The sequence below is a fragment of the Schistocerca nitens genome, chromosome 2, assembly GCF_023898315.1.
Source record: "Schistocerca nitens isolate TAMUIC-IGC-003100 chromosome 2, iqSchNite1.1, whole genome shotgun sequence".
NCBI lineage: Eukaryota > Metazoa > Arthropoda > Insecta > Orthoptera > Acrididae > Schistocerca > Schistocerca nitens.
The window spans coordinates 726761532-726784912 of NC_064615.1; the positions used below are offsets into that span (position 1 = coordinate 726761532).

The window sequence follows — 23381 nt, forward strand, 5'->3', positions numbered from 1 at the left end:
ATATTAGATAGCCTGTTACAATTAAATTATCGGATTCCACACGCAAAGAATTACCACAAAACTGACATAGTAAACGTCTTGCTGCAGGAGAAGATGAAGGGAACCATTTGCAACATAAACGAGCTACATGTTAACTTGTTCAGCCTTTGATCAGAGAAAGAGTGTGTGTTTACACTGAGAGATAAATGGTAATTATTATTATCCACGAGAAAGAATAGACTGAAGCCCAGGCAGAGGCAGTATACTGTACTATGGAACAAGCATGGTTAGGTTCGTCGCACCTACCTATCGATATGAAACCCGCTGCATTTGTGATGGTTCACGACCGAAATAATAGCGGTTGCGTTACCTTTAATGCGAAGCAGCTGGAACCGAACTGTAAGGCCCACAGATGCTACTGATAACAGTACGCAAGCACAAAGACATACAAATGGCGGCAGGTTCTGTGCTACTGAACTTCACGGAGCTACTCCCACTAACCACTGCAACCAACCGAGGACGAGAGGGTCTCTCCCGTCAGTTTTGTTACCGAGAATGTCGCAAACCAGTAAGTGCCCGCCGGCAAAAAGAGCCGTAACCAACCTAACCGGAGTGAGGGTTAAGTTTTGTTCTGGCGCGCAAGGCCTGGTCTCACGCTTCTGAAGTTGATTCCCTGGAGTGGCGTCAACCCGTCGAAAGGGAAGGGGTAGACTAGTGTCCCTCCGCCACGTGGGAGCCGTGGTCTTCAATAACGGCTCGAACAGCCTTTGTGGCGTTCGCCATATTGCAAATTATTAGGAAATTTAAATCAAGGCTTGGAAAATTACTCCACCCCCTCGAGACAACAGCCTTCAGGTTAGACAAGCTTACGATTATAACTGCCTGCCGGGGAAAAGTAGTTTGATATGTTTTAAATGACGAGTAATTTCATCGTCTTTCTGAACATTAATCGAATCTACCTATGTGGTGCATCGAATGATTCGTAAATTTGCTTGTAGTCTGAATCTACTCTCAGAAAAATAAAATATATTTTGTTATTTGTGAGAAAGGCTGGACAGGGTGGCTGTAGTTCCTACTACACACTTTGTGGTAGGCTACAGAAAAGCTTCTGCTCTACAAAGCTAACATTACAACTGCTTTACTTTACCCACGGAATAAATAAACCAGTGTCTTTACTACTCCCATGACTTGTCATCGGACGTCCATCTGGCTCCACGCACCTGCTGCGCTGCAGATCAACCTATAATGCCACATCAGATTGTAGCGAGGGGAATAACTACATTCGCGGCCCTAACCGACGCCACATACCGAAAATGTAGATCTTTACAATGAAAGGAACACCCTTAGCTGCTTACAGGCGTTGACATACGTCAACGGGGACAGATGAAAATGTGTGCCCCGACCGGGACTCGAACCGGGGATCTCCTGCTTACATGGCAGACACTCTATCTATCTTTTTTTTTTTTATATATATACAGGCGACGGTGGGGGCGCGGGGGGCAAAGTGGGCAGGGGTCGAAACCTGAGGCCTGGCCACCACCACCGAGCCTGTGGTGTTTAGGGAAATAGGAGACACAGGAATCAACAGTAGTGGAAGGCGTTGTTATTTATTTATTTGCATGTGTTTTTGTAAGATTCACTAATATCATGAAATTATGGGAACACATCGGCGAAAAAGAAAGAAAATATAAATTCTGGTTAAAGAAAAAGAAAGGAAAAAGGAAAAGCAAAAAGAAATAAAATCCGCGCAATCTGCGACGCGCTCTCCCATCCGCGGAGGTCAGAAGTAGAATAGATCGTAGGCGGTTGAAACTCAGACACCGCCAGGGGAGGAGCCAGGCACCCCCAACTCAGTGGAGGTCTAACAAAGACCGCTCGAAGATAGTTAGCAAATAATGTTCGGTATCGTGGCGAGTTTTCGAGAGCTGCATGGGCTGTTCGTAAATAGGTCCAAAAGTCGAGGCGGGATTTAGGTCCCTCATGAAAGAGATAAGCGACCGCCCATCCTTTGACCCACGTAATAGCATGACATTTGGCGGCGGGAAAATGTCGGTCCTCCGGGTATAGAAACATTCGAGGTTCGATTGTGTCGGGTGGCACCCGGAGATAGCAGGCAATGATTTGCTGCACGAAGCGCCATACATCTTACGACGAGGCGCACGTCAGACGGTGTTCATCAGTGTCCAGTTGCTGGCAAAGGAGACAAAGAGGGGATTCTGACAAGCCAATGTTGTGCAGGCGCTGCTTCGTGGCAAATTTCCTGTTGACTATGTGATACCACAGTGCCCGGACGTTCGTAGGGAGGAAGGGCTGGTGGACGGTAGTCCACACTATGGGCCACTGGATGGAGGGATGTTTGGTCTCCATCACATTCCGGGGAACACAGCGCAGCAACAGGCTGTAAAAATCCTTAGTCCTAGGTGGGCGTGTATCTGGGAGACTGGTATGTATGTAGCTGTAGTCAACGAAAAAGGTCGAAATATGGGACAAATAAGGCACGATATGGCCGACAGACACCGGTGGTGAGGTGGAAGCAGGTAGGAGGACTTCAAGCAGGCTGCGTGTTAGAGATGTACCCTGGCCCATCCACTGTTTTCTCATGGTACTCAGGTACAAGGCTGCAGCTCGCATACGGACATTGACGAGCCCGACGCCACCATACCGTGAGGGCAGGGTAAGTGTCTCATAACGGACTTTAAACATCGAACCAGCCGTGAGATAATAGCCAAAAGCCGTCTGAAGGTTGCGCCCAATTGCAGTTGGCAGAGGGAGAACTTGCGCGATGTGAACCAATTTTGATGCCACATAAAGATTAATAAACTCAACCCGTTGAAGTGTGTCCTGGCGGCGCAAGAGGTTCTGGCGGACGTCGTTGCGGATGACGTGTAACAGGCGACGGAAATTCGTTGCCGCTGTGCGTGTTACCGTGGGGGTAAAGGTAATGCCCAAGTACCGGAAAGTCCGCACAAGCGGCAGGGGTGCAACTTCACCCTCCTGGAGGCCTCGTCCAATGTGCATTGCAGAAGATTTGGTGACATTCATGGCACTGCCAGCGACAGCCCCATAACGGGTAATCAATTCGAGGACTTCCCGAATCTCAGAGCCGGAGCGAATGAGGAGGAGGAGGTCATCAGCATATGCCCTACAGCGAAAAGTGTGTTGGCGTAGGGTGAGGCCAGAGAGCTTGGTCGTCAAGCCACCAAGAAGGGGCTCAAGGGCAATGGCATACAGGAGGGTAGAGAGGGGGCACCCCTGCCGTATCGAACGGCAGATAGGTACCGGCCCTGCTAAACGTCCATTGACTTGGACACGTGAACTGGCACTGTCGTAAAGACGCCGGATGACGTCGAGAAACGGAGGGGGGGATGCCCATTCGGGCTGCCACCGAAAACAGGAAACGATGACGCACTTTATCGAAGGCGCTGTCGAAGTCTATAGCGACAACCGCTGCCCGGAGTCTGCAGGCCGCCGCTATCGCAATTAAGTCGCGGCATTCCCCTGTGGCAGTCTGTATGTTAACCTGTCCGCCAGGCGTCCTTTGCTCTGGCGAGAGGATATGAGGGAGTGTAGTTCGGAGCCGCATTGCCAGTAAGCGCGCGAAAATCTTGTAATCGGCATTGAGTAGGGTGAGCGGTCGGTAACTCGTGACCATCGAACCTCGGGCTGGTTTGTGGACCGGTATAATGATGCCCTCAGCAAAGGCGGGTGTGATTGCTTGGTCAGATGTCAGCAGTTCTTGGTACATAGTCGTCCACCGTGGTGCCATGAGGTCCCGAAAGGTACGGTAAAACTCAATCGGTAAGCCGTCAAAGCCGGGCGATCTGTTGACTGCACCCTTGGCGATGGCATGGTTGACTTCGTCTAGCGTGACCGGCACTGTCAAAGCATCCGCCTCCGTGTGGGGGAGGGTGCGCGTGACGTAATGCAAAATGGAGTCGTCTACTGCAGTTCCAGCGTCTTCATCACTATAAGTACGACGGTAGTGCTCGACGAATGCGTGGACGATGTCATTCTGAGTGGTCACCTGCGTTCCATGAGGCGTGGTCAGAGTGCTGATGATCTGCCGACGACGCCTTCGTTTGTCGGACACTATAACATGCATGGATGGAATTTCTAAATCCGCGTGATCGTGGCGCCGCGTCCTTATCACGACCCCTTGCAGTTTCCGGCGTGCCAGCGCAATTATCTTCGCCTTAGTTCGTTGCCGTTCCAACTGGTTGTCCGGGGTTGGCGGTTGAGCATCCAGATCTCGGAGAATCGCGTAATAAAAGTCAACAGTGGTGCGATGCCAGTCGGCCATGTCCTTCCCGTATCTCATCAGTGTCCTCCGGATCGCCGGCTTGGCACAATCCAACCACCACGTCAATGTCGAGCGGTAGCGGGGAAGGCGTCGTTCGCAGGCTGTCCACGTTTCAGTGACTTGTTGGCGACACGCCAGGTCATGCAAGTGTGAGGTATTGAGTTTCCATGGCGCACGGCTGCGCCATACTGATTGCGGCGGAAGGAGGACCGTACAGATGTAAGCGCAATGGTCGGAAAACGCCAGCGGCCATCGTTCGGCGCCCCGTATCGCAGATCTAAGAGTTTGTGAGACATATATCCTGTCTAGTCGACTTGCGGAATGACTGGTAAGAAAGGTATGGCCAGAAAGGTCGCCGTGTTGAACTTCCCAGGTATCGTGAAGCAGGAGGTCTCGCACCACTATACGTAGCTCCTGGCATGTAGTATAGTGGGGAATCTGATCTTTAGGATGCAGAACGCAGTTAAAATCACCTCCTAGTAGGCAATGGTCATACCGCCCTAAAAACAGGGGAGCGATTTCCTCGGTATAAAACTGGGCTCTTTCATGCCGTCGGTCGGTGCCTGAGGGAGCGTAGACATTAATTATGCGTGTCCCCATGGCAGTGAGTGCCATGCCCCGAGCTGATGGAAGGAAGGCGACATCGGTCACAGAAATCCCGTGGCGGACGTAGATGGCCACCCCGCGGCCCATAGGATCACTCGCGGAGGCGTGGGCGGTATAGCCATTGATATCCGGGAGACTAGCCATGTGAACTTCCTGCAGAAGGGCGAAATCAATATCCGAAGCCCAGAACATCTCCTGCATAAGGCGGATTTTCACCCTGGAACGGATGTTGTTGGTGTTGATGGTTGCTATCCGGTAGGCCTGGTGTCGGATTGCTGGAGGCTGGTCCACTCCGCTGTCCGCGCAAGGGTGTGGGCGTCGCAGCGGAACATTATCCCGCTGGCCCGCAGGGGAGTCTGGGGAGAGCATGATTAGTGGTGAGGCCGTGACGGCGCAGGGTCCCGTAACGGGTCCTGCTCCTCGACCTCCTCCTCGTGCCACGCCGTGGAAGCGGAAACTGGTGTATCGTCCATTTTGCCTGCAGAAGATGTTGTAATTGTGCGTGGTGTAGTATCGCCTGTGCTACGTTCAGGATTTAGTTCAGCGTCAGCACGGGGCGCAGGCACACCGATAGATGTCTCCGCGCTCATAACGTCTTCGTCAGCAGTAGCGGGTTCTGAGGCCTCGAGCTGGTCGACGGTCGCGTCCTCCTCGACTTGCAATGTCTCCTTTTGTGCGACGTCTTCCCTTGCGACGTTTCGGGGAACGTTGTTTCCTTCCGCGACCCTCTGTGTACGACGACGGAAGGGAGTCGCGTAGCTCTGGCAGGAAGGCCGCTGTAGGAACGATGAGCGAGTCGATCTCAATCGTGTTGCCGAGGCCAGGGTCAGCGTCTGGTTGCGCCGGCATCTGCGGAGCGGCGTCGATGGCCGGCCGAGGCGGCGGGTCGTCCGAGGCGCTCTCCGTCGGTGTCGGGTCGGGCTCGTTGGTGGCGTCGTTTGTGGTGACCGGGCGACGTTGCAAAGCGGTAGGAGAAGCTAGAGCAGCGGCATAGGTCACCGGTAGCACCGTAGGTTGCGACGTGGGTGGTCCTTCGGCAGCTGGAAGTTGCGTAATACGCCGTTGTAGGCATTCGGATCTAAGGTGGCCTTCTTTACCGCACCCGGAACAGGTCCGAGGCTGGCCGTCGTATATAATTATTGCACGGCATCCGCCAATCTGTAAATAGGACGGGACGTGGCTTCGGAGATCTATGGTGACCTGTCGGACCCCGTTTAGGACAGGATACGTCCGAAACTGTGTCCACTTCTCCGCAGTGTGGCCATGGACTGTGCCGTATGGGCGTAGTGCCGCGACGACTTCCTCAGCAGGAAGTTCGAATGGCAGTTCGAAAACGCGTATCGTTCGCATACCTAAGCCTGCGTGGTCGACGGTTACCTCCCGCACATTGCCATCAGCGTGACAGAAGCGGAGCCCCTGTTTGGTCTCACGTAGTATGCGTTCGCACGCCGCGTCGTTAATGATTTTCACATAGACCGTGCTGCTCACGATGGACAAATGTATGCCGATAATATCGGTCGCCGGGATCTTCACTTCCTCTCGTAGAAAACGCTCCACATCGAGTGCTTTGGGTCGGGCATAATCTTTGCAGAAAGTAAATCGGAGTGTTGATTTACGGTAACGGTTCGCCATGGATCGTACAAGGTAAGCCGGCACTTAAGCAACGGCCGTACGAAAGTAAACAAGGCGAGCTCGCGCGCCGCACGTGGTCAACACGTACGCGTCCGCTCTGTTGCCCTGCCGAAGGCAGACTGATCTGAGCTACCGTGGACACAAAGGATAGTGCGACTGCAGGGATTTATTTCTGGCACGCCTCTCGCGAAACCCACATTCTCCGCCTATTGTCCCGCACTACATTCGTAGTGCCCCTGCCCATTGTACTCATTACTCGCGGCGCGTTGTCTATACCCGTAAGAGTTCGGGCACGGTTTGTGCATTCGCACAGAAGCTGAGGGTGTTCATTTCATTGTAATTTCATTCTAATGAGCTGCATGGACATGTCCGAAAGAGCAGATACCCTGTTAATATATATATATATATATATATATATATATATAAGGCTCACCGGCCACTTGACCATCTTCTTCTTCTGTGCAGATGCACAAACAGTGCCCGAACTCTTACGGGAATCGGCAACGTTCCGCGAGTAATGAGTACAATGGGCGGGGGCACTACGAATGTAGTGCGGGACAATACGTTGAGAATGTGGGTTTCGCAAGAGGCGTTCCAGAGATAAATCCATGCAGTTGCACTATCCTCTGTGTCCTCGGTGGCTCAGATGGATAGAGCGTCTGCCATGTAAGCAGGAGATCCCGGGTTCGAGTCCCGGTCGGGGCACATATTTTCATCTGTCCCCATTGCCGTATGTAAACGCCTGTAAGCAGCTAAGGGTGTTTATTTCATTGTAATTTCATTCTAACGAGCTACATGGTCGCCGATGGTATCTGTTCTTTCGGACATGTCCGAAAGAGCAGATACCCTCTTAGTGTATATAAATGTAGATCCTGCTAACGGAGGGGGAACTGACTCAGCGTCATCAGTCTGCTTTCGGCAGCGGTGGGGCGAGGACGTCCGCTGCGCCCCGCCGTGCGCGACCGTGAGCGCTTGCTTGTGTTTACCTTCTCGCGGCGCGAGTTGTATTTCTTCCAAGTTCAGTGCGATTATGGCACACACATGGCGCCACGATACGATCAAAATTACTTTCCAACCAGATCACGCGCGTCCTCGAGCCTATGAAATAGAACAGTTCATACGCGACGATCTACGTTTAGATCCGGCGACTGTCGTCGGAATACATTTTTCTATAACGGCGAGCGTGGTTTATGTTAAAATGACCGTGCAGAGGTCTGCGCGACAGTGGTTTCTAAATACTCGAACTCTCTCCGATTCAAACATTCTGACGGGCATATCGGTGCAGTGACGGTGGATCATGCAGGCATGGGCCTAAGGACTGTAAGAGTTTTTGAGCTCCCCTTCGAGGTCCCAGAGGAAGTTGTCAAGGACGCCTTCCGACCATATGGCAATGTTATCAGCCTCGTTGCAGAAAAGTGGCAAACTTTCTCGACGTATAAGGTCTACAATGGTGTGCGCCAAATTAAACTTGAGCTCAAGAAACATGTGCCGTCCTATTTGAACATCGGTGGCTGTCGTGCAATCATCATGTACGACGGTCAACCGCGTACCTGTTCCGGATGTGGGCAGGAAGGCCATGTTCGATCAAGCTGCTTACAACGTAGAATTACGCAGATACCAGTGGGAGACTCCGTTTCCCCGACGGGGACGACAATCCTGCCCCTCACGTACGCTCAGACGACGATGCGCACCATAGTTGAGGACGAAACGGGCGATCAGACACATCCATCGACGCCAGAAGTACCAAGGGAGGAAGAGGAAGGACCCTCGGTGCCAACCCATATGTCTCCCCCTCCACAGCAACAACAGCAGCAACAGTCCCACGGACTCCAGACGCAACATAACATTCAGAACGCGATGGACGTGGACGCGAATATTGTCCCGACCGCGGCTTTCCTAGCTGAAGGTGATACGACGCTGGATTGCCTCCCACATTCGGATACGGATGTCCACGTTCGAAAGCAACGTTCGCCCCGACGACGCAAGCGACGTCGGCGCACCCCTTCTGACGATTGCCTCCTACACACGGCCGGTCAAGAAGGTGACATCTCATCAGACAGCATGGATGCTGCGCCTGCTGAGGATCTAAGTGGTGTAGACGGTTCACTTGCCCATACTACGAGTGCCCAGTTACTTCTTGCACCACAAACGCGGCAGGTCGCGTCGATGGATGGCGATCCGTCTACCTCTACCAAAGACGACGTACGTGAGAGAGATTTAGGTGCCGATCAGCCACACAGCATCGTGTTGCACCCACTGTGGTCGGACGATGTTGAGGAACTTCCTGAAGAGGGCACGGGTGACAGGGGAGGGGGCGGCATTGGGGATGCCACTACTAGCGTGAACGACTCGTAATTTGTAACGGGTTTGGTGGGTCCGGCATCTCTTGCGGTTAGCTTTTATTGCCATGGCGTCTACCCTAGGTGAAGAGGCTAGGCATCACATCATTCGCCTTGCCACAATCAATATCAACGCGATAAGGGCACCACACAAACTGACAATGCTACAACGCATGCTTGATGCGGCGGACATCGACGTGGCCCTCTTACAGGAAGTATGTGTCGCTAGTTTCCCTGACTTCTACGGATATACCGCCCACATCTCCCACGCCTTATCTACCGATTGTGGTGTGGCTGTTCTGCTACGGGACGGTTTGGCGGCTACGGACGTACTGTACTTACCGAGTGCAAGAGCCATGGCAGTAACTGTCAACGGTGTACGACTCATCAATGTATATGCCCCTTCAGGATAGGGAGACGGAGAGATCGGGCCCGCTTTTTTTCGGAAGATATTACGCGTCTATTTATGGGCCACATAGACGATATGGTGATCGGAGGAGATTTTAACTGTACATTATCTCCATCTGATCAGCAGCCACATCACGTTCCGTGTGCGGAATTGGAAATGCTAGGGCGTGACCTCCACCTGATTGACACGTGGCGCCACATCCATGGCCCGGCTCCTGGTTACACCCATTATACAAGCCATTCATCAAGTCGGTTGGACAGGATTTACGTCACAAGCACCCTTTCGACGGCGACGAGAGGAGCAGAGCTCTGGCCCACTGCATTCACCGACCACACAGCCTATATTTGCACCATTGCCCTCAAACCTGCACGTGTGTGGCGCAGTAGGCCCCCCTGGAAACTGAACGTCGCCCATCTGGACGAGCCGGCATGTAAAGGTGCTGTCGAAGAGTCGTGGAACGCGTCCTTACGGCGTCGTGGTCGTTACCGATCGACCCTCAGTTGGTGGATTGAATGTGCGAAGCCTGCTCTTAAACGCACCTTCATGGCTTACGGCCGGGAAGCAGCGGCATGGAGGAGGAGCACGGAAAACTTTTATTACACCGTCCTAGGGAATGTCTTGCTATGGAGCCCTCACCTGACAGGCAGATCACAGTCAATCGCGCGAAAGCGCAGCTCGTCTCCTTAGCACGCCATCATTTACAAGGCGCTGTTATACGGTCGCGTGCTCCAGACATGATACAATCAGAAAGGCCATCTATGCACCACGTGCTCATGGAACGCAGGAGGCGACGTAGGGCACTGGTAACCGACTTGATAACCGACGACGGTCGACATGTGGTAGAACAAGCAGACATAGCAGAAGCCTTCTATGGGCATTACGCTCAACTTTATTCAGCAGTGCTCCCTGATATGGCGACGGTAGACACCGTTTCAGCACATGTCCACGGTACAGTTCCACCAGACATGGTACCGACTTTACTGGGAGAAGTGACAGAAGAGGAAGTGCTCGACGCCATTGGTAAAGGTGCTCCCCATAAATCACCAGGAATCGATGGGTTACCATTAGAGTTCTATCGAGCCTTTAAACAACTGTTGCTACCGTGTTTGATTGAAATTTGCCAGGAATTGATGTCCCCGGGTATAACATTGCCTGCACCATTCTTGGAAGGTCTGATTGTCCCCATCCATAAGCCGAAGGGACGGAATCATGTCCGCGACTATCGTCCCTTAACGTTATTGAACAGCGACTTCAAGATCTTTTCGAGGCTGCTATCAGAACGTCTTGTCCGGCGATCAGACGTCCTTGGGGGGACTCAACAACATCAGAACTGCGTTATGTCGTTACAGAGATCTAATCTCCCTTGCACGGGTAAGACGTTTGCCGGCTGCCCTCGCGTCTATCGACTTTAGCCAGGCTTTTGACCGTGTGGGCCACACTTTCCTCACGGCCGTTCTACGGCGCATGGAATACCCCGACCCCTTTATCACAGTGTTGACACGCCTACTACATGGTGCAACTTCTCGAGTTCTTGTCAATGGAAGACTGACGGCACCCAAGCCGATCCGCCGATCAGTACGACAGGGATGTCCATTATCAACATTGTTATTTGCATTGGCCTTAGAACCCTTGTTGTGTGGTCTCCGAGACAGGCTCACTGGGATACAGTTCGGCGGCTCCATCTATCGCTGCACCGCATATGCGGATGATTTGATGATCGTCATACGAGGAGCTGACGATATGGCCGCGGCTTTGGACTGGATTGCAACCTACGGTACGGCTTCTGGTAGCCAAATCAACGTTGACAAGTCCGTCGCCTTGAGCATCGGGATTGGGCTACCGCAGGAACACATTGCCCCCTTACGCTTCAGTGATACTGTACGCTGCTTGGGCTTAGATTTCATGAACGACATGCGACGCGCGACGACGCTCAATTATCGACGCCTTCTTAACCAAATTCGGGCCGGAATTGCAAATCAGCGCTTGTGATCCCTCAACATCGTTCAGCGGGCGTATTATGCCAATGTATACCTTGCGTCCCGCATACCGCATGTCGCCCAAACGCTACCCATTCCGAAGCCCTTGGCTCGTAGCATTATGGCAGCGCTGGGATACTTCGTCACCGCTGGTATGTTACTGAAGATCAGATACGTATCTCTTACCCTCCCCAAGGAAAAAGGTGGTCTCGGCCTAGTTAACGTCCATGATAGGGCCATTGCCCTCTATGTTAGCTCACAGTTATGTCTCCTGCGCCATTGTCCTACGAGCCTCACGAGTCTGCTTCTGACGGCGCTACGTCCTGCTTCACTAAGAGCGCCGGTGCCACTACAGGACATCCCAGCGCCCCTCTTTTATATAGGACGTTTCTATTTAGAACAAAGTTATTGCAGTGTCGCGCTCACGACACCACAAATGGCCACAACTCGACGCCTATATCATGACATGCTGCAACGCCGCCCCCTAAATGTGGTCGAACTAAAATATCCTGACGTACGGTGGCGCGTGGTGTGGAAGACTGTACACGATGCCATGCTTGATTCCGATGTTGTTTCTCAATGGTACGTCGTCGTTAATGGGAAGCTCGTGACGCAAGAACGTCTCTACAATATCCAAATGGCGGAATCTCCCAATTGTGTGGGTTGTAATACAGTAGATTCTGACGAGCACCGCCTCAGCTGTGGAGAGGCGGAACCGGTTTGGCACCTAGTGCGGCAGATGCTGGCTTATCTCTTGCGAGTTAGGCCGGAGCATATATCTGCACGCACGTTATTGTTTCCGGATGAGACATTTTACCCCAAGACTCGAACCAACTCTGTCACCTGGATACGTGGACATGCAGTCCATTACCTCTGTCGTGACGGACACAAGGATTTCCTTGACTTCTGGTTCTATTTGCAAGAAAGACATCATGCTATTTCCGGGCATACCAGATATCGACAGTGCTTCGCAAACTACATATGGAGTGCCTTTCACAGCCCTCCGTGTAGCTGGAATGTTCCAGGCAGTGGCAGATGAGGTCAGAACGAACTGCAAACGACCATATATTGAACAATCTTATCAGTGGGCGCAGTCGCTGGGAAGCCTCACTACGACGTGGTAGCTTTCTTTTCATGCTATTTATGTTTCATATCTTCGATGGCGTCTTCATTCGGTTTTAGTTTTCCAGGCTTGGTTAACTGTGACTGTTCGCACATTGATTAAAAAAAAAAAAAAAAAAAAAAAAAAAAAACGTGGGCAGGAGACCTGCGTTCAAATCCAAATAAATACACAAGAACAAAATAAGAACAAAATGAACAACAAATATAATTTAATAAACTCTTATACCCTTTCCTTTCTTCTTTTATTTTATTTTTTATACAAAGTTCAGAGGCATATTTAATTTTTGTTCGTTGGCGGAACCTGAAGTGGCGGCGAACGGCCGTCCTAGTTAGCTTTAGGATGAAAGTGGCGGTGGCACTAGCTTTGTTTTTGTTTTTAGGCTAGATAGGTTTTTGGGGGTAGTATGGGTGATAGGGGCCAACGCCTGAAGTGGAAGAGGTAATTTTCTTACAAAAAAAAAAAAAAAAAAAAAAAAACGATTAAGGTGTTGGGCTGCAAAGTGAAAGGTTATGAGTTCAAGCCTTCTGTGGTGCTTCGTATTTTCTTTATTTAAAAATAATATTGGAGTGCCTTACTTCACGAATTTTATTCGTTTGAATGAAATTTCTAGTGCTTTGCCTCTTCATTAACTTTTTCGCTGCTGCAGACACGTGCTCCCCGCATTCCGCGCTGTGCGCGATTTTGTCATCACAGCACTTCTCGCCTGTGCAGACGCATGGTGTTCCCACTGCTTTGACACACTTATCATTCGATTTCACAAAGACTATTTGGCTAAAAAAATTGATTTTTACACGTCTTCTTGACTGATACCTTCCCCCCATAAATGACTTAATTTTGTTTTGATGTGCAGCATTAAATGTAGTAAACCATTGCACGACATTTTGAAGAGTTTGCAGAGGTAGGGGTCCATAGCGTATACTTTCCGTATGGTCGATTTTGGTTGCCACAATGTTGAGAATGAAATGTGGACAAGATACCTAAATTTCATATAATATTTACTGTATAACAATATCTCATTTAATTTAAGTGCCACATGGGTGTCGTATGTAATATTGAGAGGTGTTCCGTCTTTCGCGACTGTAATAGGGGTTTTATTTGCACGGGGCGCGTTTGGCTTTGTTTTAAAGCACTTCCATCGGTGAAAGGTATGGCACATACACAATGGTATTCATGTTCTATTTCTTGTTTTTGTTCCACAGTCGCAATTTTACCAATGGTATTGAAATATATCCCTCTTCTGCAACTGTAATAAGTGACTTATTTAGACCAGACGCGTTTCTCTCTTTTGAAGCATCATAAGAGGACTGTATTTTGTGTCCAATTATAAAAATGTAAAAAAAAAAAAAAAGAAAAAAGATGGATAGAGCGTCTGCCATGTAAGCAGGAGATCCCGGGTTCGAGTCCCGGTCGGGGCACATATTTTCATCTGTCCCCATTGCCGTATGTAAACGCCTGTAAGCAGCTAAGGGTGTTCATTTCATTGTCATTTCATTCTAACGAGCTACATGGTCACCGATGGTATCTGTTCTTTCGGACATGTCCGAAAGAGCAGATACCCTCTTAGTGTATATAAATGTAGATCTTGCTAACGGAGGGGGAACTGACTCAGCGTCCTCCCAAATGCGATTGCAGTGTCTTATCAATGCATCACTTCACTCGGTGTTCAACAACAGAAAACTCGGTTTCCATCCTTTCAGTACGGTGTGCTACTTCGCAATTCATACTCGAGCGGCATTCCGAGAAGGAATAGTGCGGTAAATAGTAAACAGCGCACAGTACACGGAGCATATGACGGCTGCTCAATGCAGAACTTCAAGTCATTCTTCATCGCTGCTTCTGATAATACGAAAATGATTGACGGCACTCGTATTGATACGAGCTTCGTGCGTATGTTCCAAGGAACAAATAGTTCACTAAAATAATGTATCACTTACAAATAATGTATCACTTACCTGTAGGAGGAAATGCTCGTCGTCCGGTGGTAGCCAAAACGGCTTCAGGGTTTCGGGGATCGCGGTGACATTGCCTTTCGGCGGCACGGTGGGGCTTTGGCCAGTGAGCGGCATGTTCACGAGGAAAGCTCCAGGTCAGTTGCGGGGAGAGACATCCAGTGATACAGTGCCCCACACTCGCGTCGGTAAAACCTGTATTAATATCAACGAAACGTCTGAATGTACATTAAACTGATGGTGGGTACAGACATGGATAGCACTAGCACACCCTCAGAAGTACAGGGGAAATAACACACCTGAACTCCAAAGTACACCGATTTTTATCTTTCCGGTAAATTAGCCCAAAGTACGCCATGTGAAGAAATAAATCGTTAGGACCTTAGCTGTTATTGCAAAAGTCACCAGCATGTAACTCATAATATACAAGGTTTCCTTTTACAGCTATTACAGAATTAATCTATTAAGGACTCATGCGATCTTTCAGTTTTCATTGGTGAGTTTCATTATTTGCGGGTTCTTCGGTTTGCAGCTGAGTTGGACAGATTGTAAAAACTGTTGAACAAAAGTGCAAAGAACACAAGCGTTGAAACTCCACTCAAGCAACCAACTGCTTATAAATCAACTGTTACCAAATACTGTCTCGTCTTCGAGCAAGAACTAAAAGATGAAGAGACCAGCATTATGGTGGAAGAGATTATCTTCTGAGACAGTGCAGTGAACGAAGCAATGGAGATCAAAGCAATGATTAATTTAATTGAGAAGTACAAAGCCTTTAATTTAAGCAAAGCGAGTGATCTGCCTCGCCGTTTGTTTGAAACACTTCGTAAAACATTAGGATACTCTTTCTCTTAAAGTCTCTTTTTTTCGTTCTGGATGGGTGGTGGTGGGGGAGGGGGGGGGTGTCATCAGCCTTGCGGTCCATCACGAATTCCTCTCCTGTACCAATCTTTTCATCTCAGACTAGCTCCTTCATCCTACGTCGTCAGTTATTTGTTAGATATATTCCAATCGGTGCAGTCCTCTACAGTTTTTACCTTCGACAGCCCCCTCTAACACCATGGAAGTTACTGCATGATGTCGTAACAATGTCTTATCGTTCCGTACCTTCTTCTTGTCACCATCTTCCACACGTTCTTTTCTTCGCCGCGTCTACTGTGAACCTCCTCATTCCTTACTTTATCATTCCATCTGATTCTCAAAATCCGTTTATAGCGCCACGTCTCAAACTCCTTGATTCTCTTCCTTTCTGATTCTTCCACAATCCTCGATTCACTACAATACAATACTGAGCTCCAAACGCCGGCCGGAGTGTCCGAGCGGTTCTAGGCGCTACAGTCTGGAACGGAGCGACCGCTACGGTCTCAGGTTCGAATCCTACCTCGGGCATGGATGTGTGTGATGTCCTTAGGTTAGTTAGGTTTAAGTAGTTCTAAGTTCTAGGGGACTGATGACCTCAGAAGTTAAGTCCCATAGTGCTCAGAGCCATTTGAACAATTTTTTTGAGCTCCAAACGTACATTCTCATAAATTTATTCCTCAGATTAAGGCAAAGTTTGATACCAGCAGTCTTATTTTGGCCAGGAATGACCTATTTGCTTGTGCTAGCCTACTTTTCATGTCCTCCTTGTTTCATCCGTCATGTGTTACTTTGTTTCCAAGGTCCCAGAGTTCCTTCACTTCACCTACATCGTGGTTCCCAATTTTTAATGTCAAGTTTCTCACCAATCTCATTTCTGCTACTCCTCATTTCTTTCATCTTTCTTCGATCTGCTCTCTATCCATATTCTGTTGTCATTAGGCTACCCATTACAATTAACCTGTCATAATTCTTCTTCAATTTCAATGAGGATAGCAATGTTATCAGCGACTCTTATCACCGATATCCTTTGACCCTGAATTTTAATCGCACTCTTGAAATTTTCTTTTATTTCGGTCGTTGCCTCTTCGATATATATATATCGAACAGTAGGGGCAAAATACTACATCCCTGTCTTACAGTCTTTTAATTTGAGCATTTAGTTCTTGCTATTCCAATCTTATTGTTCCCTCTTAACAAGTTGTATATTAATTGTCTCATCCTAAAACTTACTCGAATTTTCCTCAAAATTTCGAACATCTCGCACCATTCCAAACAATCGAACACTTTGTCCAGGTCGGTAAATCGTATGAATGTATCTTGGTTTTTCTTAAGTCATGCTTCCATTATCACCTGCAACGTCCTAACTGCGTCTTTGGTGCCTTTACCTTTCCGAGAGCCAAACTGATCGTCATCCAACAGTTTTCTTTTCCATTCTTCAGTATGTTATACTTGTCAGTAGCTTGGAAGCATGAGCCGTTAAGCTGATTGTGCGGCATTTCCCGCACTTACCTGCCCTTGCGATCTTCGGGATTGTGTTGACGCTATCTTATCGAAAATCTGACTGTATGTCTCCTGATTGATGGATTCAACACACCAACTTGAATAGTTGCTTGGTTGCCACTTTCCCCAGTGGATTCAGAAAATCCGAAGGAATATTATTTACCCTCTCTGCCTTATTTGATCCCAAATCTTCTAAAGTTGCATTTAATTATGACTCTAATGCTAGGTCCCAGAAGTCATCGACATCGACCCACATTTCTTCGCCAATCACGTCATCAGAAAAGTCTTCTCCCACCCAGGGCGTTCAATACTCTTTCCACCCATCTACTCTTTTCTCGGCGCTTAACAGTGGAATTCCACTTGCATTATTATTGTTGCAGCCCTCGCTTTTAATTTCGCAGAGGTTTTTGAAGTTTCTATACTCTGAATCAGTCCTTCCGACGACCACTTCTTTGTCGATTTCTTCACATTTTTCCTGCAGCTACTTCGCCTTAGCTTTCCTGCACTTCATTTTTATTTTTTCCGTAAGTGACTTATATTTCTGTATTTCTGAATTTCCCTGAGCATTTTGAAACTTCGTTTTTTCGTCAGTCAATTGAAGTATTCTTTCTGTTGTATGTGGTGTCTTCGCAATTATCTTCCTTGTACATATGTTTTTCTTTCCGACATCTGTGATTGGCATTTTCAGAGATGTCCATTCATTTTCAACTGAACTACATACTGAGGTATTTATTATCACAGTATTAATAGCCTCAGAGAACTTCAAGCTCATCTCAACATTCCTTACAAGGGGACCTCCCCATCGCACCCCCCTCAGATTTAGTTATAAGTTGGCACAGTGGATAGGCCTTGAAAAACTCAACACAGATCAATCGAGAAAACAGGAAGAAGTTGTGTGGAACTATGAAAAAAAAAATAAGCAAAATATACAAACTGAGTAGCCCATGCGCAGGGTAGGCAACATCAAGGATAATCTGAGCTCAGGAGCGCCGTGGTCCCGTGGTTAGCGTGAGCACCTGCGGAACGAGAGGTCATTGGTTCAAGTCTTCCCTCGAGCGAAAATTTAATTTCTTTATTTTTCGCAATGTCCGTTTCGTTCATTGACGTCTCTGTTCACTGTAATAAGTTTAGTGTCTGTGTTTTGCGACCGCACCGCAAAACCGTGCGATTAGTAGACGAAAGGACGTGACTCTCCAATGGGAACCGAAAACATTTAATCGCTAGGTCATAGGTCAATCGATTCCTCCACAGGAAAACACGTCTGATATATTCTGTACGACATTGGTGACGGCATGTGCTTCACATGACAGGAATATGTTGTCGACCCACCTAACTTGTACACTTGGCGATTGGGTAAAAAGATTCTTCTACCTTGCCCGATTTAGGTTTTCTTGTGGAAGTGGTAATCACTCCCAAAAAAGTGATGAAAACATAAGAGTTTGTCACATAAACTGCAACAAATGAATGCAACAGTTTCACAGTCGCACAGTTTTCCCTGTGCTCTGTCAAAACATTTGTTTTTAACGTTTTCAAATTTTTCTGTGTGTCGACCGTCAAATCCTGCATATGTCCAAGCAAATCTGAACATGTCCTGGAATTTTGGAGAGCGAAGTTGATTATGTGTGAGTGCCTGAACTTTGATAATTGTCTGAAAACAAAAAATTAAACTTTTCACTCGAGGGTAGACTTGAACCAAGGACCTTTCATTCAGCAGGTGCTCACGCTAACCACGGGACCACCGCGCTCCGGAGCTCACATTATCCTTGATGTTCCTTATCCTGCGCATGGACTACTCAGTTTGTATATTTTGCTTATTTTTTTCATAGTTCCACACAACTTCTTCCTGTTTTCTCGATTGATCTGTGTCCAGTTTTTCAAGGCCTATCCACTGTGCCAACTTATAACTAAATCTGAGGGGGGTGCGATAGGGAGGTTCCCTTGTTAGTACTGCAATATACCACTTCTTTGCACACTCGTTCTTCTAGACTAGTCTCTTAAACACCAGCCTATTCTTCATAATTTTTAAATTCTGATCTTGGTCTATATCTGCGCATGGTACACCTTACAATCCAATATCTAATTTCGAAATCTCTGCCTGACTACGATGTAATCCGTCAGGAATCTTCCTGTATCTCCAGATCTTTTCAGAATATACCTCCACCTCTTATGATTTTCGAACAGGTATTTGCTATTACTAACTGAAATTTATAGCAGAATTCAATTACTCGTTCTCATCTCTCATTCCTACTACGAAGTCATATTCTCTCATAAACCCTTCTTCTGTTCATTCCACTACTGCCGCATCCCAAACCTCCATGATTATTTGCTAATCATCAGTAGTATGGCAAAGTGCCATCTAGGGCAGTTTGACTACATTCAGGGGCATGGTCAATAACCTTCTACACATGATGTCACCAAGCCATGCCCATCCTTCTAACTGCCTCCCATGCAACTCCCCACCCCTTTCCCCTTTCCCTCCCCTCCCTTCTCCCTCACCTCTCTGCTCTCACCCTATCGCCAACCAATCATAGCACAGTATTAAAAATGAAAGATGGTTGGTTTGGTTGGTTGTTGTGTATTGAACTGGAGACCTAGAACCGATGGAGAGGGCCGGCCGCGGTGGCCGTGCGGTTCTAGGCACTACAGTCCGGAACCGCGGGACTGCTACGGTCGCAGGTTCGAATCCTGCCTCGGGCATGGATGTGTGTGATGTCTTTAGGTTCGATAGGTTTAAGTAGTTCTAAGTTCTAGGGGACTGATGACCTAAGATGTTAAGTCCCATAGTGCTCAGAGTCATTTTGAACCGATGGAGAGGCTTTGTTGCGCCGTAGCCCTCAGTGGTTCACAACACCAAAACAGGCCACAGCAGTCGACCCACCTCACTGCCAACCCACACCGAACACAAGGTTATTAAGTGGCTACAACCCCCCCCCCTCCCCCCCGGGGAACGTCTCATACCAGACGAGTGTAACCTCAAATGTTTGCGTGGTAGGGTAATTGTGGTGTACGTGTATGTGGAGACAATGTTTGCGTAGCCATTGCCGACATAGTGTAACTGAGATGGAATAAGGGGAACCTGCCCGCATTCGCCGAGGCAGATGGAAAACCGCCTTAAAAACGATCCACAGGCTGCCTGGCACACCAAAGCTGGTCGTAGTGGCCGAGCGGTTCTAGGCGCTTCATTCTGGAACCTCACGACCGCTACGGTCGCAGGTTCTAATCCTGCCTCGGGCATGGATGTGTGTTATGTCCTTAGGTTAGTTAGGTTTAAGTAGTTCTAAGGTCTAGGGGATTGGTGACCTCAGATGTTAAGTCCCATAATGCTCAGAGCCATTTGATCTGGCACACGAGACCTAGACACTAATCCGCCAGGCGGATTCCTGCTGGGGACCGATATGCCTTCCCCTTCGGGAAGCAGCGCATTAGACGGCGTGGCTAGTCGGGCGGGACTTGGTTGGTTGATTTGAGGGGAGGAGCCAAACAGCGAGGTCATCGGTCCTATCGGATTAGTGAAGGATGGAGAAGGACGTCAGCAGTGCCATTTCAGAGCAACCATCCCAGCATTTGCCTGGAGTGATTTAGAGAATCGTGGAAAACCTAAATCAGGATAGCCAGATGCGGGTTTGAATCGTCGTCCCCCCAGATGTGAGTCCAGTGTTGTAACGTTCCCTGGCATTTTCACAGTTTATTTGTACCATATACGCCGCTCTGGGCAAGTTGTATATATCGTAATTATTGAACAAAAATATTACTTAATGTGGTATTAATTATTCTCCTTATATTTTTATTGTAATATTTCTCTGTATTTAGGATAGGAATTTTTCTGTGTTTATTTTGTGAATGTAAAATGTGTCAGTATTTGCTGTATCAGAGATATCGCATTTTGCCAGAAATCAATTTACAAAGAAATGTTAATAGTCGGGAAATGCTATATAAGGACTAAACATTATGTATTCTTTGGTCTTGTCTGATGAGACGCGATTGAGGTTGGACGCTGTGAAGAAGCTTTTAACGAATGTGTAGAAGTCTTTTGTCTCCGTCTGGACTTAGCCGCCATTAGACGATGTGTTACGAATTAATGTGAGTTGAATTGTTGTTTGAGCTAAATATATCAGTATTTATCAAAAGTGTGAATTATTTATGTAAATTAGCTTGCCCACGTCATCTATAAAATTTCTTTAAGAATTTTTCAGCATTTTTTAGCGGTGTTGCTGGGCTGTGCCGCGATCAACAATCGCAGATCTGAAGAGGCGGCACATTTAAAAAATTATCAAACCCGTAAATCGGGAACAGATGCATAAAAATCAATCGTGAATTAAGAAATTGTTCTTTTTTTCAGTGATCCTGTGGCTGATAAAATTTGAATTAATTATACGTTTGTGCATTCGTAGGCGGATAGTTAATGTTAGTTAACACTGAAATTTAAACAGTTTGGTTCTTTAAAATAACTCAAATGCATAGTGAAGTAGGTTTGATCAGTGATAAATGTCGGCTTGGCAATAATTACAACATTTTCTGCTGATAGAGATAATCTTGTGTTCTATGGCTATTGCCGGGATAAAATTCAGTAAAAATATTTAACAAAAAACCCACTGCATCAGGAAAGTGTATGCCAAGGCCGAATGATCTAAAGGACTCAATTCTCAACTAAATATTATTATCCAGTTAATATGAGTGCACGTAATATTTTTCTTTAAATGTACGTAATTCTTAAGAAAGTAAAATTTTTTATTACCACACGAAAATAAGAGAACGGTTCTACAACAAAGTTCGCACGAAAGAAAATTAACTTAAAAGCAAAAAGATAAAATTTATTATTCATCATTCTTTAACGAATTCGACATTACGGCGATTTCGTTACAGTGTGCTAAACACTGTGCCACCTCGCTCAGTAAAAATGAAAGAACCAATGAGAAATCCAGGATGGTGGAAGTAGTCTAATCATGTAAATGGGAAGAACTTTAAAAACTCATCCCCTATCCATGCCCCCTATCTGTAACCAATCACACAGTGCAATACTACTAATTTTCAGCCAATCATACTACAGCATTGAAAATTCAAGGTGATGGAAATAGATCAATTGTGTGCTTCATATCTCACACCACCTCCTCTTTACAACCAATCACTGTACTAGAAAATAGTGCCAAATACGCGTTACTAATAACTTACCCTCAGCTTGAAAGTCAATGAGATGCATTATATATGTGAATGGATGCATACACAATGCATAGTGTTCCACCTCTTTCTCCTCTCCTCCAGCCAGCGCCTAGTATTGCTATTATAATATAGCCACATTTGGACTGCACTAAAAAGGATCGGAAGGAATTATTATAAAATCGTCAAAGTATGTGAATTGCGTAAAATACCGAAAATGTTATCAACTACATTCAAACAACTCAGTGGAATGCTGACAGGTGACATCGTCGACACACTCCAATGTTTCGACAGGAGCACACCCTGCCTTTGCAACAGGTAAGGTAGCATAAACTCTGTCTCTCTGTTTTTGACAAATGAGAGAGGAAGGATCCGTGCACAATTTAAACAAAAACCACCATCTCCGTTCATTGGGTTACTTACTGTTTTAATTTCAACAGCTTCCTTAATAATAAATGGAAGTGCATGCCAGAATCTCTGTACTGTTATATTCCATTGGATGACCGGTGCCAAGACAGTGTTATGCAATAGCGGATTTGCTCTGCTGTTGTAAGCGACAGTGCCGCTTGCGCTCAGTACAACGCCCCTCCACAGTCCCGATAGTCTGACCAATACATGACATGCCATAACTGCAAGGAATACGGTAAACACCCGCCTTACGTTAACCAAGGTCATCCTTTACCGAATCTAAAAGAGCGCTGATCTTAGATGGTAGTCAGAAAACTCACTTCACATCATATTTCCGCAAAATATGACCAATCATCGGGTTCACAAAAAAAGGTTCAAATGGCTCTAAGCACTATGGGACTTAAGATCTGAGGTCATCAGTCCCCTAGAACTTAGAACTACTTAAACCTAACTAACCTAAGGACATCACACACATCCATGCCCGAGGCAGGATTCGAACCTGCGACCGTAGCGGTCGCGCGGTTCCAGACTGAAGCGCATAGAACCGCTCGGGCACATCGATCGGCTCCGGTTCACAGTTGGTCTATAGCGCAACGTATATCTGATCTGTCTTCCACTATAACCATTCTGACGAAAGGTGACTTCGAGATCGGCTAACTCGCTGAAGACTCTCAGGGTCCGACATGACATCGGCCCTGTGAACAAAGATACAAAGTACCCCTTCACGTTGAACTGGATGGTGACAACTATCAGTCTGCAGATACAAGTCACTGTGAGTAGGCTTCCGACAAATGGCACGCCCCAACGTACCATCCACCTTCCTACTTGTACTTGCTGTACTTTTGCTTTGTTAACAGCAGGTTGTGCTCCCGTCGAAATATCGACGGTTGTCGACGACGTCACCTGGCTGCATTCCCGAAAGGTTTCTGAATATTGTATATGCCGGAAGAAACTATGGTCCCACGTTGTCAACTACGTTTGCATTATTGTCTTTCCACAAATTGTTTATAGACTGCATGAAAAAAATTGTTCAAATTGATCTGAGCATTATGGGACTTAACATCTATGGTCATCAGTCCCCCAGAACTTAGAACTACTTAAACCTAACTAACCTAAGGACATCACACACATCCATGTCCGAGGCA

General features: G+C 47.4%; 1 protein-coding gene across 1 annotated transcript in view; it reads right to left on the minus strand.

Moving 5' to 3' along the window:
- LOC126235287 (cilia- and flagella-associated protein 100-like) overlaps window positions 1-14430 on the minus strand; it is a 168003-nt gene extending 153573 nt beyond the window's left edge. The window contains exon 1 of the mRNA XM_049944013.1: window positions 14317-14430. Within this exon, the coding sequence (XP_049799970.1) occupies window positions 14317-14430 (114 nt within the window). The remainder of the gene's footprint in view (window positions 1-14316) is intronic.
- Window positions 14431-23381: the final 8951 nt, after the last annotated feature.